General features: G+C 54.9%; 2 protein-coding genes across 5 annotated transcripts; both read right to left on the reverse strand.

Annotated features, from left to right (window-relative positions):
- Window positions 1–384: 384 nt before the first annotated feature.
- Window positions 385–11,024, reverse strand: Khk (ketohexokinase). 4 transcript variants are annotated; one of them, XM_021635429.2, is made up of 9 exons: window positions 10,585–11,023; window positions 7,401–7,517; window positions 5,456–5,590; window positions 5,132–5,266; window positions 3,754–3,826; window positions 2,632–2,778; window positions 1,007–1,095; window positions 771–928; window positions 385–682 (listed from the first exon to the last, which is right to left on the reverse strand). In XM_021635429.2, exons 1-9 carry the CDS (start codon window positions 10,674–10,676, stop codon window positions 597–599), a joined length of 1,032 nt encoding a protein of 343 aa, XP_021491104.1. In that variant the 5' UTR covers window positions 10,677–11,023; the 3' UTR covers window positions 385–596. The 4 variants fall into 4 exon arrangements, with proteins under 4 accessions (XP_021491104.1, XP_021491106.1, XP_021491105.1 ...); XM_021635431.2 differs by lacking the exon at window positions 5,132–5,266 and having other exon boundaries at window positions 10,585–11,024; XM_021635430.2 differs by lacking the exon at window positions 5,456–5,590 and having other exon boundaries at window positions 10,585–11,017.
- A 330-nt stretch (window positions 11,025–11,354) lies between these two features.
- Emilin1 (elastin microfibril interfacer 1) lies at window positions 11,355–18,986 on the reverse strand. Its single transcript, XM_021635450.2, has 8 exons — window positions 18,389–18,986; window positions 17,380–17,505; window positions 16,745–16,965; window positions 13,696–15,621; window positions 13,152–13,268; window positions 12,712–12,729; window positions 12,441–12,578; window positions 11,355–12,038 (listed from the first exon to the last, which is right to left on the reverse strand). Exons 1-8 carry the CDS (start codon window positions 18,556–18,558, stop codon window positions 11,701–11,703), a joined length of 3,054 nt encoding a protein of 1,017 aa, XP_021491125.1. The 5' UTR covers window positions 18,559–18,986; the 3' UTR covers window positions 11,355–11,700.
- Window positions 18,987–20,630: the final 1,644 nt, after the last annotated feature.

The raw sequence follows: 20,630 nt of genomic DNA on the forward strand, positions 1-20,630 counted from the left end.
CAAGCAGAGCTGGAACATGAAGGCAGGAGCTGATGCAGAGGCCAAAGAGGGCGCTGCTAACCAGCTTGTTTCCCATGGCTTGCTCAGTCTACCTTCTTATAGAACCCGAACCACCAGACCAGAGATGGCCCCACCCAACAATAGCTGGGCCCTCCCCCACTGATCACTAATTGAGAAAATGCCTTACAGCTGGATCTCACAGAAGCATTTTTCTCAACTGAGGCTCCTTCCTCTCGGATGACTCAAGTTGACGCACAAAACAGCCAATACAGTGACTGTCCGGGGCTGAACAACCAGACCCTATCTAACAGAAAACAAAACCAAACCAGACAAAAACAAAACAAACCCACAATAACAAAAACCAACCAAGCAGACAGACAGAGCTGGCTTGGGGGAAGATTTATTTGCTCCACATATCTGCAGAGTAGAGATAGAGGTATACAGAAATACAGACACAGGCAGCCTCCCTTCCACAGCCTACACCTGCCCAGGGAACAGGGCAGCCGGACACCAGTCTGGGTGACGTGGAGAAGGCAATGGCAGGCGATGGTGCCAGCCTCTGCAGTGCTGAGCCGGTGCCTCTCACCACACACCTCTCACACGATGCCCTCAAAGCCCTGCAGGCCACACTTCCTGCCAGCCACCTGGCACCCGAATCTCAGGGCCTCCTGCATGCTGTTTCCTGGAGAAGGGACAAGTAGCAGGGTCAGCCTGGCGTTCGGGACAGTGGCAGGCCCAGCCCTGCCCTGCCCCCAGGCCAATGGGCTCACCCTTGGAGAGGCTGAAGATGACAGAGGCATTGAAGGTGTCCCCAGCCCCCAGAGTGTCCACCACTCGGGGCGGTGGGAAAGCATCCGAGTGGAGCAGCTGGCCGTCAGGGCCCAGGGCATCAGCACCTTCCTCAGCCCAGGCACAGACCAGCGTCGCCCTGTGAGGCCCACTCAGATCAGTGTCAGTCCACTTCATGCCCCAGACCCCCTGGCCCCTTCTTGGCCTCCCCACTCACCCTTTCCTCACGCGACTGTACAAGCCCCTCAGGGCCTCTGCCGCTGACTGGAACCCCAGGTGCTTGGCCACATCTTTGCTGACAAACACCTGTGGGCAGTGAGAGAGAGACTGGCAGCCACCTCTAACAACCAACAGCCTGGTGCGTCGCCTCTGAGTTCTAGCACAACTCCTCCTACGCGGTCATGTAAGTCCCCAGCATGGCATCTCAGTGTCCCACAGGGACGCACTTTACGTTTGCCTAAGCTGTGTCAAAATACAGCCTTGTGAATTGTGGCGCCGTAGCCCTTGGTGTTTTTAGTCTAGGATGAGGGAGTTCAAAATCCAGAAAGAGCCTGGAGCTCCATCTTGGGGTGAAATCGAGCCAGGCTGGCTCTCAAGAGTGAACTGTCTCCTCTGCTCATCACACAGCGGAGCCCTTCAGAGTGAGTTTATTCATCTGCAAAATAAGGCTCTCTCCACAGTGGCTTCAAGTTAGAGTCCCTAAGATAGTTCTGGGGGAGTAGGGCTCAGCCTGCCTTTTTTTTTTTTTTTCAATTGTGCATCAAGGCCAACAAACCACATCTGGACACTGTCCAACTAGCTTTATCAATGTTACTGGGATTATAGCCTAAATTTCCTTTACACACAGCCCAGTTTAAATTTTTCTTGTACAAGTCTCCCCACTCTCCTTTCATTGCAAAAACAAAACAAAACAAACCTACCACCTGCCACCTAAGTGGAAAAAAAAAACTAGTAACTGTTGGGGGGATGGTCTTGTGCACCGTGCATTCAGGTGCTGATTTCTGTTCCCAGAGATCTGGTTGCAGTCTGTGTCATTACTGCTGAAGCCTCTCCTGTCTCAATATTGTGTAAAAATTGTTCTCCATCATCTCTGATTGGTTAATAAAGAGATGAACAGCCAATAGCTGGGCTGGAGAGGAGAGCTGAGGTGGTACTTCTGACCCCAGTTAGGGGGTTCCAGGGAGAGCAGAGAGAGGGCGTCACCATGAAGACAAAGATAGCAGAGAGCACGAGCATCCAGGGCAGGTAATGGGACATGTGGCTGGGAAGTAGTCAGGTCAGCATAGCTGGGCTAGGACCATACTTTAATTTTACAAGTAACCTCAGAGAACAGATCCATTCCCTTCTTCATTTTTTGCAGAGGGAAAGGCCGAGGAGGACAAGCAAGAAAATGCCCATAGCTAATCTAGCCCCTATCCATCTTATTCCTATATATTTGCCTGAGGAGGAAAATTCTACTTCTGGGCCACCACAACCCAGCTACCATAACTGCTACAACCCGGGAGCTGTGACCTCCCGGGCTGCTACTCAGAGCCTGGTAGGAAGGACTAGGGTCCTCTCTAGTTCTTCTAAGAACCCAGTTAGTCATCTGGAGAGATGGCTCAGAGGTTAATAGCACTGGCTGCTCTTCCAGAGGTCCTGAGTTCAGTTCCCAGCAACTACATGGTGGCTCAAAACCATCTATAGTGAGATCTAGTGCCCTCTTCTGGCGTGCAGGTGTACATGCAGACAGAACGTTGTATACATAATAAATAAACCTGCACACACACACACACACACACACACACACACACACACACCCCGTTAGCTAGAAATAGCCAAGAGAAGCTGCAGGGCACTCACCACCTCGCCGTAGCTAAACAGCTGGAAGAGTTCCTCTCGGGGCTTCTCTATCTCCACTGACACCCGGACCCTCTGCGCCTGAGGCTGCTTGGCGTTGTACTGGTCTATCCGCTGCAGCATCTTCACCTGTTCTGATGCATTCCGGCCCTGGGGCAGGACGGGGCAGCTCAGAGGCCAGCTGATAAAGAGTCCATTCTTTTCTCCCTGATGGAACTCTGGGTGAGGAGGGGGAGGGGCCGTAGGAAGCTGCAAAACTCTAGGCTTGTCGTGGACTGTGGAGACCTTATCAGCCATTTCGAGAATGAGGCCTACATGCCTGTGACCACAGCACTTAGGAGGCTAAAGCAGGAAGAGTGTGAATTCTGGGCTAACCTGGGCTACACAGTAAGACTCTAGAAAGGCAGTGGGCAGAAACAGAAGCAAGAAAGCAAAAAGCAGGGCATGGTGGCTCATGCCTGTAATCCCAGTACTTGGGGAGGTAGAGGCAGGCAGATCTCTGAGTTTGAGGCCAGCCTGGTCTACAGAGCAAGTCCAGGACAGCCAGGGCTACACAGAGAAACCCTGTCTCAAAAAACCAAAACCAAAATAATAATAATAAGGCAAATAACAACAACAAATGGGAGAGAGAAAGAGGGAATGAGAACAAAGAAGGGAGAGAGAAGAGGTGAGAAGGGAAATTGAAGAGGAGATGGAGATGAAGACACTCCTGAAGAAGCAACATTAAGTCAAACGACAAGACTAGGATTGGAACCCTGGAGCTCTCAAAGTTTCCTGTCATGCAGGTCCCAAAGCTTCTCCCTTGGAAAGAAAGTTCTAATTCCCTCCAGGCCCTCTACTTTCTGTTTCCTCAGAAGTGAAAGAAGTCAGCAGAGGCAGATTCCAGGAGGAAGGTAGCCTTAACACAAAAAAAAAGGTGGGGGGGCTTTCTCCCGGTCTGTCTGTGCCTATATGTGCTGTATCTCCCATCTCTCTGGGCTTCAGTGTCCCCATAAGAGTGGAGAGGGATAGGGGAGGGCTATTCATTATCCCTATCATACTGCATGGTTCAAAGAAATCCTGGGAGAGGCTGACCGCGCTGAACGGCCTTGCAGGCTAAGCCCCTAGAAACAGGGAAGGGCTTGCCTCAATGTGGATCCACTTGAACCGAGTCAGATCGACCTTCTCGAAGTCCTTAGCAGACACATCTGGCAGGTTCCTACATCCACAAGACGGGAAGGGAAAAAAGGAGGTCAGCCAGGGCCAGGTTCTCTGAAGGTTGGGGACCCTGCGCCTAGTAGTGATACCAGCAGCATGGCAGGAAGCTGGGGAGAGCAGGGTCTCCGATCCTAGGGTGAGGTGCCCTTTTTGAGTTGGGGGCGGGGGAGGGGGTTACCGAAGGATAAAAACAACTGCAACATGTGGCAGGAGGCCAGCTCCGTGTTCCTTGGAAACCACCTGCCCCAGAATGCGCTGAGAATGCAGGAGACTACAATTCCCAGAAGGCCCCTCGCTGGAAGCACACAGCCCCCAGCATGCAATGGCCTCGCGAACTACAAAGCCCGAGGCTGCCCCGCAAAATGTCTTTCTTTAATCAGAGTCTCTTAGTTGGGAGCTTGCCAGTGGTAGAACACCCTGTCCTGCCTTAGGTCCCCTTCTTTATCCGTAAGGTCAAAGTTGGCACTCTGCGGAAGAGTTTTTGTATGTTTGGCGTGGCCAGGTGTGGAGACCCAGAAAAGCCTTGGCCTCGACACTCCTTGGCTGCACACCTACGTTCTCTCTGTCGTGGAACCTTCCATCCGCTTCACTAGTGGCGTGGGCCTTTCTGGGGCTGCTTTCCTATCGGCACACAGGGCTGAAAGTCCTTAGTCTCTTGGGACTTCTGCAGTTGGAGATATGGATGTGAATATGCCTGGACCCAGGCCAGAGGGCAATAAACCTTTTTTCTCAGCACCTCCTCTCCCTGCCTGAGAGTATCCTGTGCCCGCCCTTGATCGGAGTTGCTGCCGATCATCGCCTGCTTAACAGGTAGATCACAAAGATTGCCTAATCTAAAAGTCACCTCTAGTATGTGAACGCCCACTCGCTTTGGAGAGGCCTAAACCTCAGCTCCTGGTGCCATGCTGCAGGCTCGAAACTCTGGGATTGACCCAGGAAGTCTCAGTGGGCCCCTTAGCCTGTCAAGGCTTTCTGTGGGTTGTCGCCCATCTCCGTATACCCAGACCCAAGCTGTTGATTGACTGATTATGAAACAATCATATCATGAATTACGGTTTTTACAGGCCTGCCTGCCCACCCTTGTGCTGATCAAGGGCAAATTACCAAGCAAGGCAGAGCCAAGACCCCTTCCCACCTCACTTCTCCCCTAATTGAAAACAATTCAAAAATTACTGAACAGTTTGGCATTGGGGGGAGGGTGTCAATTTTTGGAGAAGCCATGGATGGACAGCAGTTGGTCTGGCCAGTTGGTGAGAGAGGGCACTGATTGGTGGGTTGCAGTAGGGCAAGGCCAAGGGTCCCTTACGTGTCATAGAGTATAATGGTACGGGAGCCATTGGAGTTGTTGACGATGCAGCAAGAGCAAGGGGTATCTCCCTGGCTCTGCCAGGCCACTTGAGACACATCCACTCCCCTCCGCCTGAAGTCAGCCACCAGGAAGCTTTGGGGGAGGGACCCGAGCCAGGGAGAAGGCAAGGAGACACAGGTTAGAGCTACACAAATCCTAGACCTCCCCCAGGAGTGGGGAGGGCCAACGGGAGCACGTGGGCCTCCGAGAGAAGGGTCCTGTCCTGAGAGTGGGGTGATGGTTGCGGCGGCGGAAGCTGGCAAAGCGGACACGTGTACAAACCTATAGGCGTGCAGGATGGTGCGGCTACCGCTGGCCTCGTTGACGATGACTGTGGAAGTGGGGATGGACCCCTCCGTCTGAAGGACCGCATATCGTAGGTCCACAGAATGTTGGCGGAGATCGTCCAGGACAAAACTGCCAGGGTGGGGTAACCCGGAAGAACAGCTTGGCGAGAGTTTGAGGGACTAGCAGGGAGACAGGAGGGCCACCAGGGACCCTGAAAGGCAGCGGGGTAAGCAGAGGGGAGTAGGAGGGAACTGGCAATTTCAGTCTTGTCACTGGCAGGGGGACATCAGAGAAGTAGGAGCGAACATTCCAGGTCAGTCTCAGTCCACTTCACACTGGAAAGCTTTGCCCAACAACCCTTACCGCTGGACAGGGGGACATCTGAGGCTGAGGGCCTAAATCCCAAATGCATGTGGGTACCGTGGCCTGGCTCTTGCAAGACCGGGCAGAATTAATAATTAATCACCAATGTGATACTTTGCACCCCTCTCAGCTGCCCTCTGCGTGTTCATTCTCATGGCATGTTGCTTTCTGGGGTCCCCTCCAATCTTGCCATGGTACCTCATCTTACATTTCCTCTGGTCCAACCACCCAGAAAATGTCATTGCTTGGGGGACCTGTTTGTTGCCATCTTGTAAAAGCGATCCAGCTTTTTAATCCAAACCCGAACCCCTATGGCTCATGAGCTGGTACAGTTGTGGGAGGTCCCTAAATATGGGCCGGATCCAGCATGGTTTCACATACTTCCTTCTAGTTAGAATGAGTCTAGAGACATCACTTCAAGATTAGCCTAGTGGGACAGCAAGGAAGCCAGTCCCTCTCCTGCCAGGAAATCCCAGCGGCGCAGCCTTCCTGGGCTTTCTCACTGTGAGCAGACCTCCCATTCAGTAAGTAGCACCTAAGCTGGACAGGGTTGTAGCACCCACGCAAGGCATCATCCCTTGACCTGACAACTCAAGGGCCCCTTCATCATTCCACCCCAAAGCATTAGAAATATGGCTTGGTTTGCTAACTGAGTTTTTGAACCCACGGTGCCTGGTGTATGAAATGTTTGCTGAGTGCATAGAGAATTCTAAATGGCTCACCCACCAAAATGATTGCTCCGTATAGGGGAGTCAACCATCCTGAAGAAGGACCAGGGTCCTGCCTCCACCAAGGAAGGAACTACTTTCCCATCTCCAATGTCTCTCACTCTATTAGCTTTGTCCCAGTTCTCCAAGACTGGAAATTTGGCTGGCAACAACCCCCTCAAACTAGGGTTCAAAGGGCTATTGTGCTTTACAGTCCAGTAGCCTGGCAGTCTGCTCCAGTGCCCACAGTGGGCAAAGTGTGGGCCACACCTCCTGATAAGTGTGCGCTGAGTTGACAGTGCCAGGAGTCAAAGGGCTCTTGGGTCCTTGCAGTAGTTGGCATGGAGAAGGCGCGTGGGTCACTTGTGGACGGCAGCCTCCAGAGCAAATGGGTTTGGGGCCCATGTTAACATGTGACTCCAGGATGTCCTGAGGAGTGTACTCTTAGTACTTACAATGGAGACCTGAACAGCGGCCCTAATTCTCAACTGTAGGCCTTCATTCATGGATGATGGATGCCCCTGAGGTGGGGAAGGGCACAGCATGTCTCTAACTGCCTTTTACCTCAAACACAGCCAGGAGAGGGGACGTGGGAAGGGCACAGGCAGAGTCTACAGAAAGCAAGGGAGGAGCTGGTGGGCAGCCTGAGCAGGATCCGCAAGCTGTAGAGAGGAAACCCTTACAGGAGTGATGTTAGTCTCCGAACAGCAGACAGACCACCCCAGAAGGATCAAGGAGTCTGGACTCTCCTGTAGGCCACCACCCACCAACCATGCTTCCACCCTGCCCACTTGGGGTTCAGGCAGCTCTCCTCTCCCTACACCCTGCAGGTGAGCATCCCTGTGCCAGGAACTTCCTCCTAAACTTACTCGGCAACATGGCCAGGGGCCAAGGAGCCCATGAAGGCACAGCGGGCTCCAAGCAGGGACAGGACAGTGCACGAGTTGGATGCGTTGCCTCCGCGTTGCCACCTCTGGGACAGGCACCTGTAAAGCATATGGCAAGTCCCTGCGGCCCCAGCCGAATGGGTCCTCCACCACCCCCGAGTGGGGGTAGCAGGACCAAACTCCCTATGAAGGAGTCCGCAGAATGCAAGAGCCGGGATATGTCTGAGTTTCAGCTCCTGTTCTAAACGGAGCTGCTGAGGCTCAGTCATGGGAAGGAACGGAGGATGGGGTCTGTCCTCACATCTTGGGCTGTATTCAAGGGCATAGCTGCGTCCACCTAGTTTTAGGGAATTAGGAATCTACCTGCTGGGTGGGGCCATCTCAGTCTGAGGGCTCTCTTAACCCTGTGCCATCCCCTCCTCAGTCGCAATGAGATTTCACAGTGAAACCCTTCAAAGTCATGCTGAAGCATCAAACTGTGGAGAAGTACTCGGTACAAGGGTTCCTCCCCCGCTTGGAAGGCTTTACTCAGCATGGACTCTGGGAAACGGGAACCATTTCTCAGGTCATCTCTGATTACAACCCCCAACTTCTGAGAGCCCTGGGTCAGACAGGGCTGAGATGTCAGGAAGGACTGAGTCCTACTCGTTCTTGCTCTTCTGGGGGACTCAACAGAGTCCAGAAACAAGGATGCTAAACAGAAACACAGGTCTGCCGAGGGGGGTACATTCTGAGACCAGGAAACTGATAAACAAGGGAAGGGGCTCTTACAGAGGAACATCCGGTGTCCTATCAGCAGGAAGATAGAGGCCCCCCCTTCTCTTAGTCTTTCACTAAGCTCAAGGGAATGGGGTCTTTAGGCTAGCAGAATGTGGTACTGTGGAGCCTGAAATATGCATGTTTTCCTGGAATAAAAGAAACCCTAGGGCTACAGAGATGGCTCAGTGATTAAGAGCACTTGTTGTTTTTTCAGGGGACCAGGGTTCAATTCCCAGCACCCATGCTGTGGTTCACAACCATCTGTAACTCCAGTTCAGGGCATCCAAAGTCCTCTTCTCACATCTGTTAGGTGCCAGGTACATACACACAGAGAGAAAATACTCATACAAAAAATAAATGAATCTGAACTATGGGGCTGGAGAGATGGCTCAGCGGTTAAGAACACTGGCCATTATTCTTCCAGAAAAGCTGGGTTCAATTCCCGGAACCCACACATCAGCTCAAAACTGTCTGTACCCCCAGCTCCAGGTGGTCTGACACCCTCACACAGACATTCACACAGGTAAAACACCAATGCACATAAAATAAAAATAAATAAACCCTTAAAGGGGAGGGGGGCAGCTAGGCATGGTGGCACAGGCCTATAACCTCAGCAGAAGCAGGCTGATCTCTGTGAGTTCGAGGCCAGCCTGGTCTACAAAATGAGCCCAGGACAGGCAAAGCTACGCAAAGAAACTCAGTCTTGGGGGGGGGGGAGGGAAGGGGAGAAAGATGGCTTAGCAGTTAGGAGAACTTGTTGCTCTTGCATAAGACCCAGGTTCGACTCCCAGAATCCACATTGTGGCTCACAACCCTCTGCTCTTAGTTCCAGGGGATCCAGTGCCCCCTTCTGACCTCTTCAGGCACCAGGATTGCATGCGATGGACACACTCACACACATAAAAATAAAACAAATCAATCTTCTAAAGGAGAGAGCCTGCCTAATGTCCCCTCGGAGCACCAGGGGTGGCTCTTCCTTGGTAAGTAGATTGGGTCTACACAACTAAACACCCTGTACTCCTTCACCACCAACACTGTACCCCCGGCAAGGGCTCTAACCTCTGGCAAGCAGAGCAACTCAAAGCAAAGGGTAAACTCCATGAGACAGGCAGCAACAGAGACAGAACGAGTGGGGCAGAGGAGAGCTAGAGCAGCACACTGAACTTGGAGACATGAGCTGTGATCATGTCTTGCTAACTATGTGGATTGATAAACAGTTTGGCCCCTCCAGATCTTCTGCTTCCTCATCTAAGGAAAGGATCTGAATGGCGCTGTCATAGTTCCTGGGTAGGGGGGGCGGAGCCTGAGACAGTACAGGGATAGTAAGTACTACCTGGATCCAAAGCCCAAAGAGCACCAAACCTCCCACCCCAGAAAGTTCAGCGCTGTCAGCACGCTAGTGTCTTGCCACAAGGTCAGCCTTGAACTTCCTTTCATCCAGTTCTTTGCCGGGACAACTAATATCCAAGATGCAATCTCCATTGCCCAAAGCACTAGACTAGGGAAAGCCAATGTTCCACTCTACAGCAATGCCTCCACAGCCTGGCAGCGCGATGGAGTGGCCCTTATCAAGCGTACAGATAAGGACCATCAAAGGACACTTCAGCCTCCACCAGACAACAGAGACCGTTCTGAGAACATCCACTCAGGCGTTTATCCGTCTTTGTTAGACGACCTCTGGTAGACTCCTTCAGGCATTAGTTCCAGGGAAAAGCCTGCTGTGGCTCTTGAGCCAAGTTTCTCCCTACCTAACCCAGCGAGCCTCCAGCTTACCTAACCCAGCGAGGCTCCAGCTTTGCTTACACTGCCAGCCAGCCCGTGAGCTAGGCAAGGCTCAAACGCCAGCAGTTGAATGTTTGTGAGTGATTTAATTGCACACACCCCTCACAGTTACCTACCTCGTGTTTTATTTTAGCTGTAGACAGTAAATTAGAAGTGCATAGGCTTGGATTTGGGTGGTGGGGATACTGAGGAAAATGTGTCTGGCACGTTATCAGGTGTGTGCCCTTGGGAGGAAAAAAAAAAATCATTTCAAGCCCACTCTCTAAAACGAGGGTTCTGATGATCGGCGCGCTCCTAGGTTAAAATAGGACCCAGCAACAATACCAAGCAAAGCCTAGGTCTGACCCAGGCGCAGTGTTTGTTGCACTCTTGTTAATGTCGGAGGCTAAAGGAGGGGTTTAGGACAGCTTGACATAGCAAGCCACCGGCAAAACAAAACCTCGGCTCTTATTCTTAAGAGCCTGCAGTCTCATGTCTTCACGCCTGCGGAGAACCCCTAGGCCTCCTGGGCAGAGAGCACCCACACTCTAGGCTGGACTCACACCTCACTGCATGGGGAGGGAGACAGGTACAAAGACAGGGCGACAGCGGAGCGGGGGTCTCCGAGGGGCCTGGGCGCCCCTACCTGCGATCCGTGTCCTCCTCTGGGTATTTGTCCACCACATTGATGATGTCCAGCACCACCAGCCCCACGCACAGGATCTGCTTCTCTTCCATGAGGCTGCTCCCCAAGCTTCCTAACCCGCAAGCGGAGGGGATTCCTGCTGGGCTCTGCCTCTTATCTACCGGAGGACGGCGTGCCAACCTCTCAGGGGCTACCCTGGCTCCTCCTCCGCGCGCGGAGCTCCTCCTGCAGGGAGCCTCCCGCAGCTGCCAGGGGTTAACGGGCCCCGCCAATGGTGGAACCTCTCACTTTTCCGCCTCAGTTCCCAGAATGAGGCGGGCCAGGCGATCCCGCTAACGCAGAGCGAAAGCGCTCTGCTAACAACGCATCGCCTCTGCGGTGCCCCTGCGCCCGCTACCCTGCAGGGCCCTGGACCACCCAGACTAGCTCGGTCTGCCAACAGAAAGCCCTCCTCCGTAGGCGGAGCACCGAAGCACACGCTCAGCCAGCCACCCCCCCGCCCCGCGGCCCACCCTTCCCGGTCGAGGCCCCGCCCCTCCAGCTTAGTGGGCATCACGTGACGGAGAACCCTGCCAGACTGCCGGGTGGTTCTAGCCCAGCGGCCCCTGGCGGTCGCTGGGGAACCGGTGGCCGCGTCGCTGAGGGAGCACGCCTCGACAGCAAGGTTCCCTCCACAGGACTCTGTCTCCTCCAGTCCTGCCCTGATCTACCCTTGAGCATGTACCGGCGCAGAATAGCTATGTTTTGTAGGAGGAAAAAAAAAAAAAAACAAAAAAAAACCCAAGTGTCTTTATTCCTGAATAGTTTAGTAGGGTGGTGTGGCTCGGGAAAGCCTTGGACTCGGAGGATTGAGGAAGCAAAGGGTGTAAGGGTCGGTTCCTCTTCCGCAGCACGGGTCCTGGAGAGGGCTCTGGTGGGGACGGCAGTGAGGTCAAAAGTCAAGAGGAAACGCCTAGGTCCCGGGGACCACGGTGTCCCAGCGTCCGCAGTGGCCTCTCTGGATGCATGAACTGCAGCGGGCTGTGGTCTCCGGACTTGCCCCAGCCTTGGTGGGAGCCGCCACCCAGATGGCTCTGCTGCCCCTGTAGATAAGTTTGGTGTCTGGGCGGACCCCGTCTACACCTGTTCGAGCTCTGTGTCCTCATAGAGCAGGGCTCCGCTGAAGATGGTGAGCGGCTCCTCCGAGTGTGCCAGCTGCCCCATGACCAGGTCGATGCAGACCGTGTCTCCGACCTGCAGCGGCAGGATGAGGCTGAAGACGCCCAGAGCGCCGGGGCTGGGCTGACTTTCAGCCACAGGCTTATTCTCCAGTCCCTCTGGCTCGTAGCCTCCCGAGTCTATGCGAGCCACGCCCAGGTTGGAGCGGGACAGTACTGCCTCCACTTTCTCGTGCCGGTGTCCAGTGAGTACAGCGCTCAGCAAGTAGCGTCCGGCCAGTGGCGCAGTGAATACACCTGGGAACAAGGATGACAGTCAAGAGGGGAGATGATGACTGGGACAAGGAAGGACTCTCAGAGACTGGGCGCCGCACTCCTGGACCTGGAGAGGCCCACCGTCCTTTCACTGCTATTCCACTAGACTGCCTGCTGTAGGGGCGCAGCTGTTGCGTCTCCCGCAGCGGCTGCAGGGTGTGATCTTTATTGGAGTCCGTCCCAATAAGATCTGCGGTGTGAACGTCTCCTCCTCTCCCCACTCTCTCCCCGCCCAGCTGTGGTGAGAAGGCATGGAGAGAGTGGAGATCTTTCTAATTACAAAATGAAAAGATGTGCTTTTCTGCAGAGGCGTGGAATAGGGCGTTAGCACCGTCCAGCCAGACCCACTTCCTCAACCGCTCAGCCCAGCCCTCCTCAGGTTACCTGTCTCTGGGTCATAGTAGCCTCCATCGTTGAGCAGGACTCTGTCGAAGGGGACTGTGCCAGGTTCTGACCGAGGCAAACTCAGGGCAGCTGAAAACGCCACCCTCGGCACCGGGGCTGCTGGTGCTCCCTCCACTCCTGAAGAGGCATGGAGTGAGCGCCAGTTAGAATGGATGCTCCTAAACCCCAGCCTCCGTCCCCAGGCTGCCTGAGGGGTTCCCTGCTCCAGGCCCCAGCTCGGTTCCCCTTCCAGGGTCTAATGAGAACTTACCCTGCTCACCTTGAGGACCTGTGGGGAGAAAGGGGGACAACAGTGAGTAGGGCATCGCTTCCTATGCCACTTGGCACACGTCGGCTGTCTTGCAGTGCTCTGGGTGGTAGGTGTGTTTCCAGGCAGGAACGAGGTGCCAGGAAAAACACAAGTAAGGTCCAGTCTGTGCAGCTGCTGGGCCATAGCCCTAGCCTTGAGCTTTTCATACCCCGGTGGCCCTTGTGGGCTAAGCATTAATCTGCAAGATGGCAGGGAGACCAAAATGCCCAGGAGCCAAACGGCCATCTTAGCCCCTAGTCACTTTCTTCTCTTTTCACTGCTAGACTTTGGGAGCCTTGTTCCCTCGCCCCTTTCCACTTCTCAGTCGAGCTCAGTGTGGAATGCTACACCTGGGCTGCCGGGAGAGTGGACACCCTGGCTGAACACCCTGTCCCACATACCTGGCAGTCCGATGGGCCCCCTTTGTCCATCTTTGCCAGGAGGTCCTGGAGGTCCCGCGGGGCCTGGAGGTCCCTGGAGCCCAGGAGGCCCAGGGGGCCCAGCGTCTCCTGAAGGTCCTAGGGTAACAAAACCGAAACCGAGATGAAGATTTGTAAAGGGAGCTTCTAAGGGATGGGAAAGGTGGTGGCTCCACGGGAAGGAAGATGGGCGGAACAGGTGGGCTTAGAGGAATGATGGAGAGCTGGTTCCTTGTACTGCGGCAAGGTACCTGGCCGCCAGAGCTACACTCCAGCGCAAGCCATATCCAAGCTCCTCTCAAAGGCCCATCTAAGCCACCCCAGAGGGAGGGCAGGGAGCCACACCCTGGCAGCCTCTCTGCAGACACACTTCAAAACCCCCCTCCCCCAGAGGAGCAGTGGGGCCTACAACTGGGGCAGAGCGAAGAGGCGGGTGGAAGCAGGCCTCCTTGCTGGCTGTTGTAGAGAGGAAGGGGATAACACAGGGCTCGAAGAGAGAGTCCCCCCTCACGCCTTCTGTTCTCACCAGTGAAGTCCTTCAGGCTGAGCTGCTGCAGACGGTCTTCCAGGAGCAGCAGAGAACTGTTGAGGGCACCAAGCCGCCTGCCCAGGCCTGCCTGGGACCCCAGCAGCTTTTCTAATAGCGCGGCCTGCGTCACGCTGGTGCTGTTGCCTTCTCGTAGCGCAGCCCAGAGCCCAGCCACATGCCTGGAAAGGCCTTCACGCAAGCCTTGGAGGCCCCCCGCCACAGTGTCCAGTCGCTCGCAGACTCCCTCCAGACGGCCTAATCGCCCCTCCAAGCTGGGGCACTGGCCGGCCTGGGCCTGGCCCTCCTCCAGGCCCCGAAAGCGCTCCTCGCTCTCTGTCATGTGCTCCGTGGCCTCCTGCTGTAGCCTGTTGATCTCTGAGATGATGCTGTCCTTGGTAGCCCCCAGGTCAGCCAGGTCAGCACCCTGGCCCTCCACAGTGGTCTGGAGTTCATGCAGGGAGTCATTCAGGGAGCTGAAGGTGAGAATGACCTCAGAGAGTTCTCCTTGAAGGGCCTGGAGTGCTGAGCCTGAACTGCCCCCAAACACACTGAACCCATCCAGAGGCCCTCGGCTTGGTCCCCCAACACCTGGACCAGCTCCAGGTCCCCGTGGAGGTAACAGTGGGCAGGAGCAACGTTCCACGCCGTCCCGAAGGCGGCCCAGCTCCTCCTGGACACCACCGCAGGCACCACAGCCCTCGTCCCCGTGGGCTTGCAGCAGACCCTCTAGCTGACTTAGCTGGGCTGCCGTAAGATTGAGGCGCAGCGAGAGCTCCGTGGCAGCCCGCTCCTGCACATCCACACGCTCCTGCAGGCGGCCCAGGAGCCCTTGCAATCCCTCCAACTCGGCCTGCTGGGCCTCCCCTGCTGCTCCAACTTTGTGCAAGCCTGAGCCTACAAGCCGTAACTGGCCCTCGCTGTCCAGCACCCTGCGCTCCAAGGCACTGAGGATCTCACTGACCCGAGAATCCTGTTCCCCGGGGCCCCCAGAGCAGATCTGTCCACAAGCCTGTACAGCCCCTGCCACCTGCTCCTCCAGCACATCTAGGCGACCACCCAGCCCCCTGCTCACGTTGGCCAGTAGCCCCTCCAGCTTTTCTAGCCGTCCTGGAGCAGCAGGCAACCAGCGGCCCAACCTGCCCGGGCCTCCAGGCCAGTCCTTCTCTTGCTCCTCTGAGGGACCTAGGGTAGAGTTGAAGCGGTCCTCTAGGCGAGAAAGGCGGGAGGCCAAGCTGCTGTAGCCTGGGGGGTGGCCCCCCTGCCCAGCTGCTCCTCCCAGCTCAGAACCTCTGCGTCCACTCAGCACCGTCACTGAGCCGGCCACCACATCCAGCCTCCGCTCCAGCTCCGACAGTCGCCGACCCAGCTCTGGGGGGCAGCACTCCTGAGGGGGTCTCCTGGCCATGGCAGGCCCCATGAGCTGCTGCTGCCGCTCCTCCACGGAGGAGAGCAGCTTCTCCAGAGTTCGCAGCCGCTCCCTATCCTCTTGCTGCTGCTGGCGGAAGCCGTCCAGTCCTGCCAGGCACACTGAGCAAGACTCCTGCAGCTGCCGTTCCAGCTGCCTTAACAGCTCCTCACTGGGGCCAGAAGGAACTGGGACAGGGACCTGGGCCCTGCCACCCCCGCCATGGCGTCCATTGTGATGGTTGTTGAGGTGGCCTAGCTCCTGATCATGGGTGGAGACACGGTTGTCCAGGAGCTGCAGCTGCTGCTGGATCTCATTGAGGGTTTCATGTACGCCGGGTCGGGCGGCCGCGTCTGCTGGCTGCTGCCTCCCATTGAAGGCTGTCTCCACAGCCCTCTGTACATCTTCTGCCAGGCGCCCGTTCATTCCCTGCAGGACACCTCGAAGGCCTTGCAGCTCTTTAGTCAGGCTCTTTACCTGTTGCTCTAGCTGCTGCACCTTCTCTGACTCACCAGGGCCTGGAGAGAGAAAAAGGCAGATGCCTGAGGGGCTGGATCTCAGAGCTCAGGATCTAAGGCCCAGGCCCTACTTACCCACCCCAGGTCCAGCAAGAGTCAAGGGTCATCTGGCTCTCTTTTGGATGATTTCAGCAAGAGGAAAAAAAAAAAACCACACCATTCACCTAATTCCCTTAAACCAGATTTGAACCATCTCACTTAAAAACTTTTCTACTGATTCTCGTGACATTTAATGGCACAGGAAACAGAACCAGAGGAATTAGGCAAGTAGTTCCAGAGTATAAGTTTAACAAGTGGCCATGTCAAATTTCAAATCTAGATCATCCGGCCACCAAACTCGTATCTTTTCCTCACGGCCTCTTGACTTCTTGGAAACTGTTTCCTTATCTGGGAAATGAGAATGACACCATGTGTCCTTCCTCTTAAGGCTGTCAAACGATTCAAAATGGGAATGTGGGAAAGTACTTCACATGCCAATGTAGCAATGTCTGGGCACTTCCCTGTAGCACCACAGGGACAAACAAAGGCTCTTGCAGCAAGCCTGCTGGGGTGCTGGCTGACTAGCCAGTCAGCCAGAAGTTCCTGTTTCCATAATTATAGTTCAGTTATCTCTTTGGCAGGAAAAGAGCTTGCATCCGGTGTGCTTAGCCTAACATATACACACAGGAGGAAAGAAAACGCAGCAGGGACTATTGCATTCTGGGACCTGCAGTCTCCAGGGGACAGGGAGGGGCCTGGGAACTGTAGTCAGGTGCAATGCATGCTAGGATTTGTAGTCTTAACTGTCTTTCCTGAGGACAGAGCTTCTCAAAGGAATTCTTTGCTTCTCCCATAGCCATTCCCGACTAGGACCTTGGCCACATGAGGGCGTATGTGAGCAAATTGTCTTGATGCCTTCTTTTTTTATTTGGCTCTAGATTTTCAGGTCTTTTCAGTCAATCTCCCCCACCCACCCACGCACATCCCGATACATTCAAATCAGGCAAGCATACACACATGCAGAATCTTAAGGATGTCATCACCCACCTTTTCCCCAATTTAGAGCGCAGAGGTTTCCCTCCACAGCCGGGGCCCCACATTTTCCTCTCCGGGTCTCCCCATTACTAGCAACTTGCAGACTCACCTTCTCCTCCTAGTCCACTGAGGTGGCTGCCTGCACTGGAACCAGATAGGTTGGGCCGTGCAGGCCTGGGCCGGGGGTGTGGTGTGGAGGGTGCGGGGCCCAGAACAGAAGCAGGGCCCTCTCCACAGTCATCGCCCCCATACCCCTGACAGCACCGCCATTCCATGTCTGTCACTGTCTTGTAGGCCACCCGGTAGCGAGGGCGAAGGAAGCTCCGGTACCTGGCCAGAGGAAAGGAAGGTTTTGTATTCTGTCGGTGCTGCCAGTCATCCTGTACTTCAGGCTGGGTCTCCCTCTCTGGCTAAGTTGCCTTGCTCAGTTGACAGCTATCAGTTTTTTAGCCAAGGGCTAAATCCCAGCTCTTCCTTCCCTTGCCCTGTACTGGAACCCTGAGGTAATAAGCTCTTTGAGGCTGACCTGTCCAACAGAAGGCCTGAGGGCTGGAGACAAAGGGAGTATGCTTGTAGCAGTTTACCAGCCAAGCCTGAACCCAACCATTTTCTCAAAATGGTTCTGACTGAAGTCTTGTCCTTCCCCCTGCTCCCAGCTTCGCACAGACTCCCTAAGTGGCCACCGGCTATCTGCCCTTGCCCAGCTCCCACTAAGTACCCAATGCCCTGGGTTTGGGGGCTCACATGATACTTCGGGGGCACTGGGGCTGGCCCCAGCCACAGGGTTGATAGTCTGGCTTGACAAAGGTCTCCACTCCATCCTCAAGGACGCAGCTCACTGTCCGAGTCACCACATAGGCACACCAGTTCCTGTAGGCACAACCCTACCTGGGCCAAAGGACCAAAGACACAAGCCCCAAGTGGGCCCAGAGGCTGAAGGAGGGTCAAAAGATGAAGGGGCCTTGAGGACCAGCTGAAGGTTAGGGCTTTTGCAGGGACAGATGACCCTCCCACACACATACACACATTTCCTTGTGTCACCATAACAGATGAAGACTTTTCAAGATAGTGAGGACATAACGCAAAAAAACACACAAAGAAAAATCAGTCCTCATGACTGTGGGGTCCCAGGGCACGCCGGAATTCACAGTCCCTAGTGTCCTTTGGGCTGTCTTGAGCCCCAGCTGTGTAAGTCCACCAACTGGGTTCTTCCCGGCACATGGTGTTTCCACCCACCCTTGAGGAGGAGAGCAGGGGCAGACAGATGTCTGGCCTCTGGCTAAGCAGAGAGTAAGCCACTGATGGGCTTTGTCCCCCCCTGGGGCTTGCGGTGCTGCACTCTTGGCCCCATTCACACTGGCTTCTAGTTTGTGGGCTGCTGTAGAGCCAGAGGGAACAGAGCAGCAGGACTGTCATAATTAAACTTTAGTGGATGGGGCCAAGGAAGCCCTAGAGAAAGACAAAAGGTCTCCCTGATCCAGAGCTGGCCGGGACACAGCTGGCAGCTGGCAGGAAGGTCTGGTCCGTGCCCCTCAGTGTAGTTGCCCTGGGCACCCAACTGCAGGCCTCCATAGGGAAGGGGTAAGAGCTGAGTCCCCTTAGACCGCCAAAGCCCTGGAAAAAGTCCCGCTGAAAGGTGCCTATGAGCGGGCCATTGATGGATGGGTGTCCTCACTGTCTTCATTGCGCTAGGCCTGCTGCCCACCTTGAGGACTTCCCCAAGCACAGCCCTGGCTGAGATACAGACTCTTACCTGTGGCGGCTGGCAGGCCGTGGTGAGTTCTGGGCCTGGGGTCCCCCAGGACTGAGGCCCCCACTGCCCCCTGTGTACAGGCTATAACCCCGAGGAGGGTAGCTGGCAGCCTCCGTGGCTACAGTCAGCAGACAGCAGAGATAGCAGCTCCAGATGGCGCTGGGGGCCATGGTGAGGTGTCTCTTGCCGCCCTTAGAGACACATCCCGGCCTGGCCACCGATATCTACCCGCGCCTCCGGGGGATGCCGCTGATCAGGGGACAGCGCGCTAAGCCAGTTCTGTCCCTAGCTTCCTGCTTGCAGCCCCCAGCTGCACGCCTCCTCCTTGGCTGCTGGGCCTGACCCCTCTCTCCCCCTCCTCTTTCCTCCTCAGGCTCCTGTCTGTCCCTCCCTCAGTTCCTTCCGCTCTCCTCTTCTGCACTTCTGAGGGGAGTCTGTTCTCTGGGCCCCCTGGCCTCCTGTGCCTGGTCCCTGCCCCTCTCAGAGGCTGCTTCCTGAGCCTCCACCCCCTGGCTCCAGCTGGCCCTCTTCTGGTCTCCCTGTTCTGTTCCCTGGTGACTGGATCCTGAAGATGACAGAGCTTTGCCCCTGTGGCTGTTGAAAGGCACAAGAGTGACCATGGGCGGGTCAGCCTCCTCCCTCCCTCCCTCCCTTTTTTACCCTCCCTTCCCCCTGTCTGGCTGGCGGTCCAGCCTCCCCCTTCCTCCCCCACCTCTCCAACCATCGTGCGCCACATCTGCTTCTTGTTAACTCCGGGAAAGAGGGGGGGAAAAAAAGGAAAAACAGAGAAATGTGGAGTTGCCGCCGGGCTTGGGGCCAGCCTCTCAGACAGGCCACATGGAGCTAGGGCCAAATCTGGATAGGAGGCCCAGGGCTGGTGGCTAGGACCAGGAACCCTTGCCAGAGTCCCCGATCCCCTGGGTCTGTCAGAACGGGACCCTTGGGAAGATGAAGAGAGAGGAGAGAGAGCCCCAAGGACAGAAGGAAGGCAAGACTGTACAGGGGATAGCACATGTGGGGGCTCAGCAGGACCTCATCACCACTGCATCCCGCTACCTCCTTTTAGAAGCTCACTGTGGAAAAGTAATTAATTTGTCCAAGGTGACAGCAAGTCAATGATATGGCTGAGATTAGACTCTAAATGACTCTAGTGACTCAGGAAGCCAGGGAGGAAAAATTAAAGTAAAAAGAAGGGAAATCCAAGAGAGAGAGAAAGAGAGGGAAAGACAGAAAGGGAGAGAGAGAGAGAGAGAGAGAGAGAGAGAGAGAGAGAGAGAAGAGAGAGAGGAAGGAATCAGAAAACAAAGAGCTGTCTTTTCTTAAACAATGAAGGAGAATCTCCTTCCTGGCCATCATTGCAGAAGGTTAGGCTATATATAACCAGGAGGGGTGAAAAGGGTGATGATGGAGGTAAGACTTAGCTGCTTTCTTGTCTGGAGTCCAGTCACCTTTCTATAGCCTGCAGAGACTCTTCAGCTTAACCCGAAGGCTTACCTGAAAGTGTGTGTGTGTATGTGTGTGTGTGTGGGGGGTTCACAGGGCCTCATCCATTGAGTCCTGCTGCCTCATTTAGTGGCCCTCAATGGGAAAGAAATTCATCTGCTTGCTTCCTCTTGCCTTTGTATTCTCCACATTATATTCTGGACCCACATGTTTCAGGGACATTAGAAGAGGGAAGCTGAAGTACCAGACAGACAAAGGCTCCAAGAGGCTGCTGTGTGCCAGGCATTAGAGAGGTTCTGGAGTTGCAAAGGCAAGTCTAAAACTCTGTCACTGTCAATTAAGGAATAACTCAGGCTGTTGGGGAATGAAACAAGGCCCCCAGACAGAGAAGCACAAAAGCAGGACGGACAGACCAATTGCCAAGAGGCCAGGACAAAGGGATGATGTGTTCGGGGGTGGGGGTGGGCAGAACAGCTGGCTGCTGGGGGTAGTAGGAAAAGCTGCTGAAAAGGCAGAGCTTGAACATCATGTGGTGGGATAGGAGGAGGAGTAAAGGACAGAGGCAAGGGAAGGGCAGAGCTTTCAGGCTCAGGGGATTCGGTCTGCCTCAGTTTCTTCCTCAAACACAGGGATAATATAACATCTTCCATCTTAGGTCTTTGTTGTTTAATCCAAATACAACATTTCAGAATAGCGCCTAGAATATGGTCAAGGCTTAGACTATGTTCATTCTTTTTTATTTTTATGTTTTGGAGTCAAGACCTTGCTATGTACATAGCCCAGGCTGGTCTGGAACTTG

The sequence above is a fragment of the Meriones unguiculatus genome, chromosome 1 (genome assembly GCF_030254825.1).
Source record: "Meriones unguiculatus strain TT.TT164.6M chromosome 1, Bangor_MerUng_6.1, whole genome shotgun sequence".
NCBI lineage: Eukaryota > Metazoa > Chordata > Mammalia > Rodentia > Muridae > Meriones > Meriones unguiculatus.